The sequence below is a fragment of the Ambystoma mexicanum genome, chromosome 12 (assembly GCF_040938575.1).
Source record: "Ambystoma mexicanum isolate Mex_15411 chromosome 12, UKY_AmexF1_1, whole genome shotgun sequence".
NCBI lineage: Eukaryota > Metazoa > Chordata > Amphibia > Caudata > Ambystomatidae > Ambystoma > Ambystoma mexicanum.
Window position 1 is genome coordinate 122036197 of NC_090936.1, and position 13393 is coordinate 122049589.

At 45.8% G+C, this 13393-nt stretch overlaps 1 protein-coding gene across 2 annotated transcripts in view; it reads left to right on the top strand.

Moving 5' to 3' along the window:
• The window catches only part of SAMM50 (SAMM50 sorting and assembly machinery component), a 396549-nt gene that overhangs the window by 206604 nt on the left and 176552 nt on the right, over positions 1-13393 (top strand). For both annotated transcript variants that reach the window (XM_069628139.1, XM_069628140.1), the window contains exon 6: positions 12416-12546. In XM_069628139.1, coding sequence (XP_069484240.1) covers positions 12416-12546 — 131 coding nt within the window. The remainder of the gene's footprint in view (positions 1-12415; positions 12547-13393) is intronic.

A 13393-nucleotide genomic window follows, 5' to 3' on the forward strand; every position in this document is an offset into this window, starting at 1 on the left:
GGAAAATACGGCAAGGGTGAGAGGCTTGGGAGTAGAGAAGGTTAGAGTAGTATGAATGTTTAGAAGAGGCAAGGCATGAGTCATAAAGAGAATGGTAGGAGAAATATGAGGTTTAGTTGGATAGTGAGGGAAATTTGAGACAGTCGCTCAAGACGTTGAAGGAGATGACGCATGGAGAGAAGCTGAGGAGAGAGTCAAGGTTGAGAGGGTTTACGGGTAGGACGGAAAGAGGAGAGGGGGTAGAGTAGATCAAGAGTGTAGGAGATAGAAGAGGAAAGAGTGGATAGTGCTTCACTGGCTGGAAGGGAAGAGAAATCACGGAGTGGGGGAAGAGAGGAAGAGCAAGTGTCGAAAAAAGAGAGAGAGATTAAAGTTGCGAAGGTCACGTCGAGAAAATATGGTAGGGGACGGTAAAGGAGAAGGTGAAAGGGGACTGGGAGTAAGGGAGCAGGAGAGTAAAGTATGGTTAGAGAGATAGATAGGTAGTGTAGTGACTGTAAAAGATGGGTAGGTTGAGTTGAAGATAAAGTCAAGAGTGGAGCCAGAAGAGTGAGTCGGAGAGGGGAAAGGAGTTGGGAATCAAGGATAGAGAGGAGGAGGAGGAGGATTGAGGGGGGGGGAGTAGGGAGGTGAAGATTAAAGTTGCCAAGTACAGTTAGAGGAGAGGGGGAGTGTGAATACAATCGCTTCACATCACCCCAAGAAGAAAGGCAGGAGAAAAGTGTGCTAGGAGGGGATGGGGGAAGAGGGAAATTATGACCATTCATAGCATTGAAACATTCAGTTCAGTTAATTGTGAGTGAGGTGGAAGGGAAAAATTGCTGGTGAAGTACAGCAGGCAACTAAGTGTAATAAAGTAAAAAAAATCATGAGTGGGCAGATGGCGTGTCGGGTACATTGAGGAAGCTACTGCATTCAGCACATTCCAAGTACAGCGACCAAGTAGGTGGGCAAATCGATGAGGCCAGCTTCATGGGTCACGGAACAAAAGTTTTTTAATGTAAACTCTTCATCTTTTTTTAAGTAGCAAGAGCATTTATACCTCTCAGAGAGTGATGGGTGTTCACACCACACGCCTGCACCTGCAGTGATTCAATTAGTTGCAAACGGATCAACAGTGCAACTGCCAACAAAAAAAAAACGGCTTGTATGGGTGTCTGCAATCTGCAACTCAGCTCTGTGTTTTGAACTGCAACTTTTGTGATCCTTTACTATTGACAACACTGACTGGGTCTGATGCGAGTTGATTATGCACTTACAATAAATCCCACAATGGGAGCAACTGTGCTAATCTTTTCTTGCATTTGTCAACTGTTAATGATGTACTGTACGTGCATGAAAAATAAGGTACCACAGCCACACAGAGAAAACACTACTGTAGTGTATAATTAGTCAACTTTAGTAACTGTAGTCATGACTGTCCCAAACTCTAACCCCTCATCGTTCGTGTTCATAGATGCTAGCTGAGAACAGCCACCCAACAACCATTAGCAGTTCAATTAGAAACCACTGGCAACTATGCCATCTTTACATTACTAAAAGGGGGTAGATTAAAGTGAGTCAGTATGAATTTGCCCTTCTGCTGTTAGAGTAGTTAGAGGCTTGGAGGAGAGCGAATTCAAGTGTACAGTAAGGTTGCATTGTCAGTAGTGGGACTAGATGACACTAGATAAGAGACCAAAAGTGTTTACAGCCTACTCAGCTGGCCTCCAAGTAACACTACACAAGAACAGCGACTGCCCCTTTGGTTTGTGGTCTCTAGGTGCATGAATAGAAGGCTGTTTTACTAACCCTTTATATGAGTAGCTGCTCATTTGAGAATTATCTCGTATAATGGTGCTAGGTACCTGGACATCCGATTCTAAAACCTGGCAATAGTGTAAATATCTACTATTGTATGGCACTTGTTTCATGTGTTAGGTCTACCTCTCATTTGATGTGGTTAACAGAGCAAACTATATCAATGACTAGCATCTGGCAAATACCTATCAAATGGCTAAACTATCTTTACTAATGCTTGTTTTTGTTGCTTTTGTAAGAGTATAAATGTACACAGAAGGTTGGGCTCTAGGCTGAAACTATCATTTAACTTCACGAGAGGGCGGAGGTGGTGCCCACACCACCTCTTTGGGTGGAGTAAAATTGGTACAGTCCCGGATACCTTGTGCTTTTTAATTGGAGAATATGGATATCTACACAGTAGTTTCATTCTGAACCCAACTTGGTTTTATTAATGTAGTGAAGCCATGTAGTCTTAATGGGTCAGCCTACACATGTTTCGACCTCTAGGGTCCTTTTTTAAGGTTGGCATTGTACATACGTGTAAGCTAGTGATGATTTTGACAAGTGAGTATTTGTGACATATGTGGATTAAAATCGAACATGTGTATCGGGGAACAGAATGGGGGCAGCTCCATTTTCCCTAACAGATGAGAGTATGTCAGTCAGACAGTTGTTTACCACATATTGCAAAACCGGACTATCAGATAATATAATCATCCATGTTTATAGTTCAACAAAATACAATTTTCAGAGGTGGTCAAGGGGAAGAGAAGGAGAGGAGGGGAGAGAAGATGGTTTAAGTTAATGTCTTGGGGGGGGGGGGAGACTTTAAGATGCAAATTGCCAGCATCAACTGATATTACGCAGTACTCCTGTTCTGTCCTTACCTATTTATTATTGCGTCATGCCCTCTATGATTCCTGGGCTGGTTGAGCTGTCCTGTTTAGGCTAGAGCAATGGTTGTATCAGTCCTCTGTGAGTCTGGGCTGGTAGCTGCCCTGGTTAGGCTGGGGTGAAGAAGTGTATGTATACATTGGGTCAATTGGGCAGAGAGCTTTGTTCATCCCTATCATCCTGTGTTCCCTAGTTCTCCCTGTGCATATGAAAGTGCCATGTGATTTGGTGCATGTGGTGGTGATTGTGAGCTGGTGATCGGGTTATACATGGTACATTGTCTTACCCATAAGCATGGTTATATGGCCCATCGTGTTAGTGGAGATGTGCATCGATAGTGGAATGGTGGTGGAGTGTAGCGTGTAGGTTGACTTGCCCTTTGCCGTGGTCATATAGTCCATCCTGTTGGGTGGGGATACGGTGTGCTGGGTTGCCCCAGCCTCTGAAACTATCGCTAGCGTTGCAGACCCATTAAATGTGTGCGCCCATGGGCATCCAGTTGGGTGATTCTACGGGGCAGTGTGTGAAGTGGGCCGGACCAGAATTTACCTGAATATTATCGAAGCTGGTGTTCGGGATTGCTCCCCTTAAGCATCTATGTCATCTCTTATAATCGAGAGACAACCTTTGGTGTGCCGGAACCCATACATGCACTTATTGATGAGGCCCTCATGATCTTCATAGGTATTGGTCGACTTACAGGGCATGTTGAGCATGACAACGGATGTACTCGTCAGTCACCGTTCTTACTGGGCCTGGATTTTTTGTGTGCCTCCCCACACTCCCCCTCCTTCCCATTGGAATGGTGTTGGTGCTTGAAACAGGAACCCTGTCCAACTGAGCTGGCAAAGCAAATCTCATGGTGAGGAGAACAGCTGTGTTTGACCTGAGGCCCGGTTTCGGAGCCAACATCATCTTTTTTTTTTTCTTCAACCAGAGAGGCATGTTTTTCCGTGGATTTGGGGGCCGGGCTAGGGGAGGGGCAATACCATCATTAACTCTGTGTTCAGCTTGGGCTATAGTTCTTAAGCCCATAGCAGTTAATTTATCTTTAATCCCCTTCATTTCCAATAACAGCCTTTTAGACCAGTATTCAATGTTTTTAGAGATATGGTCTTTCAATTCGCCAAGTATATCTTCTATCATAGAGCACAGTGCCCCACTATCCAAGTTTACCGATATACTTGTGTCATTAGGGTAAGTCTGTTCCACAGTCTCGAAAGAGCTTGGGCAGGCACTTCTTTCTCTTGTTCCTTTCATCTTTATCACTTGTTTGACCCCCGAGTATTCTTGCCCAAATTTCTTTTAATCGTTGCCCTGTTTATCAACTGCGCCTGGGGCAAATCCCCAGTGCTATGAATCTATTAGTGAGCAAAACATGGGGTTAAGCTGTATAACCCCATCTGAGCACTGCATTTCCACACAGTGGGCCTCATTACAACCCTGGCATTGGACCATGGTGCTATTAGCACCATGGTCCATGCCGGATTCCGCCATGGTGGATGGCGGATTTACCGCCCCATTCCAAGGTTGGCGGGGCGGTAAATCCCCATTCACCATGGCCCCTTCCCCATTCCCATTTCTGGCCCATAGGGCTCAATGGGAATGGGGAAGGCGCTAATTACGGCACCGTAAATTACGGTGCCGTAATTAGCACCAAGGTCCCTTAGCGGGTTGGACTTTAACGCCTGCAAAAAGCAGGCATTAAAGTGTGAATATGGCGTTAAGGGTTTAACGGCGCCGCAGCTTTTTACGGCGCCGTTAACCCCTTAACGCCAGGGTTGTAATGAGGCTCAGTCTCTAGCTGTTGTTGGCGGTGCACTGTGGGGTATGCGGTGTGATCATGATTGCTGTTAGCGGTCCCTCCCCCCTTCTCCTAACCCGCAAGAGTGTACTTCAATAATATTGGTGGCTGGCTGGATTGCATTCACTGTTATGCTTTTATTATCTCTTTTTACTGAGAAGGCATAGTTCTTTCCTCCCTCCTGTCCTGGTCTTTGACTAAAGACAAAGGGTGCCAAAGGGTCCACTTTTCGAGTATGACACCTTGGGGTCTCCCCTTGTAAATTCTTGTTTTTTGGTGGATCCGAGCTTGCACCAATAATTTCAGAGTCAATAGTCACTGCACAGTTAGATGTTAATAATTAGGGTAGATCTTCGTTTCCCTTTGGTTGGCCGCTTTCACGGCCCTCCCCAGGATGATTTTTTTTGCTGGGACATTTCCTAATTCATCAATATCATGGAGCAAATCCTTAATCTCAGTAATCGGGGGTATTGACTTCCTTAACAGGTTTAAACATCCTCAGGATTTTATTTTTACGAGCCTCAGATGTTCAATCCGTATCGTCTTTTCCTTTTGCAATAGTCCACTCCTCAAAAGTAAAAAATCAGAAAAAAACTAGATTAAAAACCGAGGCAGGCCTCAATACCTGGGTGGACAAAATTCTCCGGTTCTCCAAAGGGTCTGTATGACAGCCCCCTCAGCTTTCCCACAGGCCTTCCCATCTGCTACAAGCTGCTACAAATTTGAGGATTTTTTTCATGTGGGGGGACAACTTAGTTATAGGGACTGTTCCATGTCACTAGCAGTGTTTTCTATACTTAACAAAAATTCCAAAAACAAAACACTCTGATAACACTTCAATAGCAGCTGGCAAAATGTTAGTTTGGTTGGTTTGTCAGGGGCTAATACAAAACTGCAGAAAACAAATATGTATTGCCCACTGGCAACTCCTCGCTAACAACTCAGTGGGGAAAAAAAAGATAGTCAAACGGTCGGCAAACGCTGCAGCCCAGCCCAGTCCAATCCAATACTTTCCCCATGAAAGCACCACTCAGGTTTCGAGGAACGCTGTATAGTATTAAATGGCATCGAGTGAGCGTACCTTTCAGATGGCATGCATTACCTTTCTGCTGAGGTAAAGTTAGACAAAGTGCTTCCTCTAACTACCACAACCGCTCCATCTCCAGCTTCTGGCTATGAACAGCCTCTGCAGAAAACAGCCACCCTTTGCCTCAGCCGAGCTCCACCTCTCCGGGGAGCTAGAGTGCTTTTGTGCAGTGGGCCATGCTTCCCGAGCATGAACAGGACACAGGTGTGCCGAATTGGCAGAAAACAGCCGCCCTTTGTCTCAGCAGGGCTTCCTGGAAGTATCCTTGAAAGTCAAGGGACTTGAACTGATTGTAGTTCTGTTGGAGGAGCCGCCTTCTTAGGGAAGGGAACCCTATGACTTTGAAGTGTGTTGAACCTGGGGAAGGGAATCCCAAGGCATCTTGGAGCTGTGTTGAACTTGGGTAAGGGAACCCCGAGGCTTCTTGGAACTGTGAACTTGGGGAAGGAAACCTCGAGACCTTCTGGAACTATTTTGAACTTGGGGAAGGGGAAGCTGAAAATAAGCCAGAGCTGGAAGAAGCACCCAAGTTTTTTTTTTTTTTAACACTGTTTCTTTTAGTGCTGTCATCCCTACACATTGTATCTCCTTTAGTTGTGAGGGCAAGTATAGGTTTTGGACACAGACTTTTGAGTTGAACTTAATGACACAGACTGCCCTTAGTTTCTTTATGAAGGGAGATAGCTTAGGGCAAGTTAGGCATTACGCCATCCTGACAATTAAGACAATTAAATCCTTTTGTTAAGGAATGTGAATCTGTTATCTGTGGCTTGCTTTGTGATGCCTTTACAGCAGCTAATCGTGATGGGAGACAGACTGTATGTAGATATACAGAAAGTTGTCCTCATGCGGTTATTGCAGCATGAAGAGTCCTACTGGATCAAGTTCAGGGATATGCGGTTGAATCGGAGAGAGGCCCCCAACTACTATTCTACAGTGTAAAACACTTAGCAGACAATTGCAAACACCATCCTTATCCGCAGCCGAAATGGCCGAACGCATCATACTGTAACAATGTCCATGCCCCACCACCTCCCATTCATTGCTGGGTGAAACCGCATCACAGCCCCATCATTATGGTGGCCATAAATGTATATCGCCTCACGTTACCAGAAAGCGCGGATGGGGCACCTGGCCATGACATTCGGAAACCTCTCAGGCCTTTCTGCCTTTCCAGTTAACCCTCAGGCCCAAACCGGGCGACCCACACCTGTGTCCTGTCAAAGGCCTGAAACAGAAGCCTGGAAACCAAGACATTTCCGAGTGGGACGGGTATGCCCAGACATGAGTCCCCATGCCTGCTGGGCCTAGAGACCCACCCTAGTCCTCAATGATGAGGCCCAACGCGGCTGAAACATGTTTGGGGATGCTTGTGGTCTTGTGCAGAAGGGATGTGACCAAGCAGTTTGGGCTGGACTGCTCCTTTTGGGATGGCACCAAGCCTGATTTGCATATGTCTTTCCCCTTTTGTAATGGCTTGGCAGGCGAAGAACGGTGGTCTGGAGGGTTGCCCATAGCAATGCCAAAGGTTAAGATTAATTCTAAACCTTCCAGCCATCACCTTTTATTTTGCACCTGTCCATGATGACACTCGGAACGTGCTCTGGCCCTCCTGCCTTGCCAGTTAACCTTCAGGCCCAAATCGGGCGACCCACACCTGTGCCCTGTCGAAGACCCGAAGCAGAAGCTTGGAAACCAATAAATAAATAAACTCCAATATCCCTCCTTCAAACTAGCCTGACCCTGACTCCTTGCGTACCCCAGTGTTATGAGTGTGGAAAATGGGGGCACATTGCATGCAATTGTTTGAAGAAGACGAGCAAAACCTATGGACATCGGATTATACGAGAATATCCAGTAAAAGCCGTACTAATGGGTCTCGAGTAAAAGGGAATGCTAGATATCCCAACATATGTAGGACCGATGTGGAGGGTAAAAATACCTCCTAGTGGTGGTCAGCTACGCAAAAAGGTATCCCGAGGCTTTTCCCTTGCGGGGCATCATCGCTGCTCAGGTATGCGATTCACTCCTATACCCTTCATGGCACTTATCGGAATACTGAAGGCGATCATCACAGATCAAGCGACAATTTTTACATCTAACCTGATTTGACAAGTGCGCTAGGCTATACACATCCTGCACTTAAAAACGTCTGTCTGCCACCCCGGGGCAGATGGATTGGTTGAGAGCTACGACCAAACCATCAAGCAAATGCTACGCAAGACAATAGAACCAGAGGGCCGTAACTGGAACAGATTGGTACCCTTGATACCGAAGACTCTAAGAAACCTGCCTCAATCTTCTATGGATTTACCCCCTTTGAGCTGTCCTTTGGTAGAAGACGGAGGACTCCTTTGGACCTCCTCAGGGAAGAATGGGAGGACCAACCGGCTCAGGAGATGTCCATGACACCACCACGCTAAATACGTGAAGAAACTACAGAACATAGCCCGAAAACATCTCCAGCAGGCCCAATGAATACAGGAGAGGCATTATAACTGAGGGACCAGGCTTTGAATATTCCAGCCGGGTGATAATGTGATGATTTTGCTCACCACTAATGAGAACAAACTACTTGCCACCTGGAAGGGGCCCTATACAATTGAACATGATAGGTCTGGTGATGTATAACGTAGTACAAGAGGGCAGGCGCCAAAACCTTACAGGCCTATCACATAAAGATATTAAAGAAATGGGAAGAATCAGAGCCAGTGATGGCCCTGATTACCAGTGTATCTAGGGAGACTGTGGAAATCACCTACAATTAGAACCGAGAGCCATAGAGGATATACACATCACTAAGAACTTTACAGCAGTGCACCAACGCGAGGTATATCGCCTCTTCAATCAGTTCAAATTAACTATATCTGTGCTTCCGGGCCAAATGTCAGACGTATCACACCATCTGCACCGTACCCAACCAGATAATCCGACAGCTACCATACCGGATACTCGAAGCCTGAGTCCAAGCTGTCCAGAAAGAAGCAAAATCTCTGCTGCAACTAGGGCATGTTGAGGCCTCTTCCAGCCAATGGTCTTCCCCATTGTACTGGCCCCAAAACCAGATGGTAGCATTCGTTTCTTCATGGACTTTAGGAGGCTATATGCATCTTGCAGTTTGATGCATAGCCCATGTCACACATCAAGGATTTACTAGAGCGCATGAGGAGGGCTAAATACATAACCACTATCGACTTAACCAAAGTCTACTGGGTGATATCGCTTTGGAAAGAGGATTTAGAAAAAGCACATTTTCCACTCCAAACAGCCTGTACCAGTTCACCGTTCTTTGGACTACATGGGGCCTCAGCAACCTTCCAAAGACTTATGGACAAGTTACTGAGGGGCCACACAGAGTAAGCCGTGGCCTATCTGGACGACCTAGTTGTTTGCAACAAAACATTGGAAGAGTACCTGAGACACTCAGAACAAACATTGATTTCACTATAGCAAGCGAATCTCAGAATCGGTTCAAGAAAACAACCATTGCAGCACTGTACACAACCACATATCTGGGCTACCAGGTAGGAAACAGAAAGGTAAAACCACAAAAAGACCAAAGTCGAAGCCATTCACAGGATCACCTTTTCCACCAACTCCAGACAGGTGCATACATTTCTTACATTTGTGGGGTACTAAAGGTTGTTCATTCTCCACTTTGCAACATTGGCGCCTCCTCTGACTGATGTACTGAAAAAGGTCCCTTCACTGTCTCAGGAAGAAAGAGTGGCCCAGGTAAGGAAGGCCTTCCAAGAGCTACAGGACGTTCACGCTGTCCCACATTGTCTGGATTTCACTGCGCCCTTTTACCTCCATACCGAAGCCTTGGGGGACTGTACTTGGGGCTGTGTTGTTCCAAGGACAGGGAGAGGAGGAAAGAGGAAAGAACCGCCCTGTTACGCTGGAAACCCGATATGCCACCAACGAGAAGGAGGCCCACCACTGTGAAATGGGCCATTGAGTCCCTCGGATACTATTTCCTGGGCAGGCATTTCACAGTGGTCATGGATCACGCCCCTTTGATATGGTTGGCTAGTCATAAGGATACCAATCCTCATATTGCGCTGGTTCCTGGCGCTACAACCTTTCTCGTTCATGCCTGTCCATGTGTCAGCCCGTATCTTGACATAGGCTGATTTTGTGTCCAGGTCTTCTTCCCTGCCCGAATGTCAGGGTTTGGCGAGAGTGGTATGTAAGTAGAGAACCATCTCTCCCAGACACCGAGGAAGGACGAGGATTGGTGGGAAGGGAGAGAGCAATCCCATGCACACAGCAGGGACAACCATTCAGAGGGGAGGCAACATAATGCGAGGGGCCAGCACAGCAATTAGGGTGATGTTTTTTCTCCTTTCAGACACAACCACAGGGCAATCTGTGCACAGCACTGGCCAGTCTTGAGGTCCTCGTCTCCTCCCACACCGCTACTACATCAGGGCAGACTAGCCCTCGAAGCTTCGGTCTTTCCCAAAACCTTGGTGACTCTGCAAGGCAGTGTTTGTACACTAATTCCTGTATTATGAGAGTGTGATGCTCCCCCTTAGCAGACACAAAGCTCCACTTGTATGGTACAAACAATTCCTTTGTGCTCGACAATGGTAGCAAGTGTTTTGATGCTGTTGCAGCTCCACCCGGCACTTCGAAGGATACATTTCATGAAAGTTCTTGGCACAGCGGTGAACTCTGCAGCTCCATAAATAAAATTTTGCCAATTTACGACTTCACTAACGCTGAGGGTTAAGTGCGGGCGGCAGAGTTTCAGATGCATTGATCCCCAGCAAGAGGTTAACACTGGGGAAGTGATGTTTCGATTTTCCCATTTGCTCAAAGTAGTTTGACAGCTTTCGAAGTGGGACTTTAGTCTCTAAATCTCACCTTGAGAACCTTGAAGAGCACATCAGTGGTTCTAGAGTGAAATATTAAAACCCTATGGCAGACGTGCTAATTATAGATTTGTTCCAGCCCCTTTAGCCCAAAGTAGCCTTGGGTGCACTCGATGAGAAGCAAACCCAGTCATTGTCCATTTACAAGTCACATGTCCTCACTAAAAGTCTGACACACAGTGGGGAAGGAACACCATATAAAAGCACTATGCCCCAGTTTCTTAGTGTCCTCAGGCTTGTGTTTAGTGAAGGCTAGAGACCAAAAAGCTGTGGAGGAAGGAGAGACTGGAAGGGGAGTGGAGACGTGGCAGCAGTGGCAAGACCAAGAAAGGGTGGCAGGGATTAGGGTTCTTACTAATAAAGAAGAGATTAAATTCCGGAAATGTGCAATGGATTACTTCTGTACTGTTGATATTTGGAATAGCATATGTTATTTTGCTTTATGGATAACTCTACGTTTTTAATCTCAATTCTTTGATTGAAAGCATGGCTGGAGCAAATTTACAAATACAACTGCCTTGTTAATATGAGTGCAAGGGAGAGGAAATTCTACACAACCCGTTTAGGTTGATCAGAATGGAGACAGTTGTAGGAGGAAGGGAATACATCATGAAACGCATGTGGAAGTCGATAGGAGGTGGTAGGGAGCAGGTGTTTGTAAGACGCTAGCGGAATGAGTAGGCAACATCATCCGAGTGTAAATGTCACAGAGGAAATCATATTGGGGTCAGTGAGTGATACAGAAGTGTAGTGGAGGAAAGAATCCAGAGAGGTGCAGGTGGTAGCGTAGGTTGCACACAGGAAATGTAATATCAGGGGGAGAATATGATGGCCCAGAGGAAGGAACGCCCCTCAGTAAGATGTGGCTTAGAGGGAACCACAGGTGGCAGAAAGTGCAGACTAGACTAGGGGGACACACCCAAAAGGTAGACACATAGAGAAGAACATCAGGTGCCGAGAGAACCGAGGTGTAGAGAGAGCAAAAGAACATTTTACGTAGCTCATACCGGCAGGTTCTGATGGACCTGGCCAGTGCTAGGCAGGACCAGACGGTGGGAGGATGAATACAAATAGGTTATGGAGATTGTGTGATCAGTGAGGTGGGGCAAAAACAAATTGGACTCTAGGGACCTCTCTCAAGCTCTGCTTATCGGCTCCGACCAACAACCTGTTTGCACACAAGACCTAACCGAATGAGCCTTCAGGAGTGGGACCCTGGAATGCCCACATCTACCTTGGGCCAAGAAAGATTTTGTGTTGCCCTAAAACCCACAACACCAAGAGGGGTGGGTTAACCAGTTTTTCTAACTGTATGAAGCAAGACCTTTACCTCAGACTCCTGGAAGGCCCAGGAACCTGTAATACACCGAAAATAGAAATTGGACAGGGGAGGGTCCCTTAAGGGAAAGGTAACCGATCCCATGACAACCAACCTAACATTTGCTTTGTTTTGTGTGGTAAGATCCCCTTTTTATTTGAATTACCCAATCTTGTGATGAACTCTCGAATAACTGGTGAGCTGAAACACATGGTTTTGGTGTCCTTCTTGGTCTCAGGCAGAACCCCCTGACGGTACCCATTAGAGCAGAGTGAAGAACAAATTTGATGCCCACAGAGCTCCATTTCAAGACCATGTTCTAACTGTAGAAGAGACCAGTCGGATTTGAAATCCTTTGTGACACTGCTGCTGTCAAGCACTCTGCCAGTGTGCATTTTCATGCACCATTACTACTGCACACAGTTCCCCATGTTGCTATGCTCAGTCTTTTCAGATAGTAAGGTACATTGATGATGCTGCAAGGGAGCTGCCTTCCTGCAGAAGGAAAGCTCTGCAGATTCACTTCGTAGATTCAACCCGTCCCCTGCATGTGCAATTCCGCAAACCATGAAGGCTCTTTCCGGCTACCGTCACTTAAATGCATTGCTTTTTCTCACAGTAACTAATATGCATCGATTCATCTTTTGTAGGTGCTTGGACTGAAGTTGCCCAATCTCTGTGGCCGTGCAGAGAAACTAACCTTCCAGTTCTCCTATGGAACAAAGGAAACTTCATATGGCCTTTCGTTCTTCAAACCACAGCCAGGAAATTTTGAACGAAAGTAAGAAGAAATTGCATTTGCGATAGTGGTCCCTTGGTGTTGGATTTTATTTCGCAATTCTTCCTTTAAATTACAGAACAATTTTGGACTAAAATCTAAGTAAACCAGAATGACATTTATTTGAATTTTCCTAAAATAATTTTCAAATTTCATGTTTCTAGTTCTACTTTTTCTTTAAAATATATTTATTAGTTGATCGCATCATATTTGTCCTGTTATTCTTCTCCGATAATAGTGGTTATTTGTGTTCCACATAACACTCAGATGCTGGAAAGCTGCTGTATAGAGTTGCAGTTTTCAGGGGACTTTGGGAAACAAGACATGAAAGACGAAAGCGTTGTTCCGTAGTGGGAGAATGGTGGTGTCGGAGAGTAGATGAGCAGACCAATTTCCAAAAGTCATTATCTAGTAATGGGGGCAGAAACTCCACTGTGAATGTAGCCCATAAATATGCCACTAAACACGCATTACTGGAGTTCTGACCTGGCACAATGCTTCTACAAGCCTACACAAGACATTGTTTTCATTTGAAGAAACCTAGAAACGTGAACTTGTCTAACACTAGCTACCAAGAATGATTTTCATGGATAAACACGAGGGAATGTTTTAAGGCCGTATTCTGCAATTCATGTGGCATTATGTGTAGAACTACATTGGCTGTGCATTTTAAGCTCCATTTTCTCCTAGATGTCTATTTGCTAGAAATGTATGATGCTGCTAGGTCAACATTTTTGATCAGGATTGTTTGTGTCCAGAATATTGCCTCCAAAACCTGCTCCTTTGTCGAGGAACTGGTCCCAGGTGTGCCTACTATAGTAATATGATCACCGCAAGATGGCACTCTGCT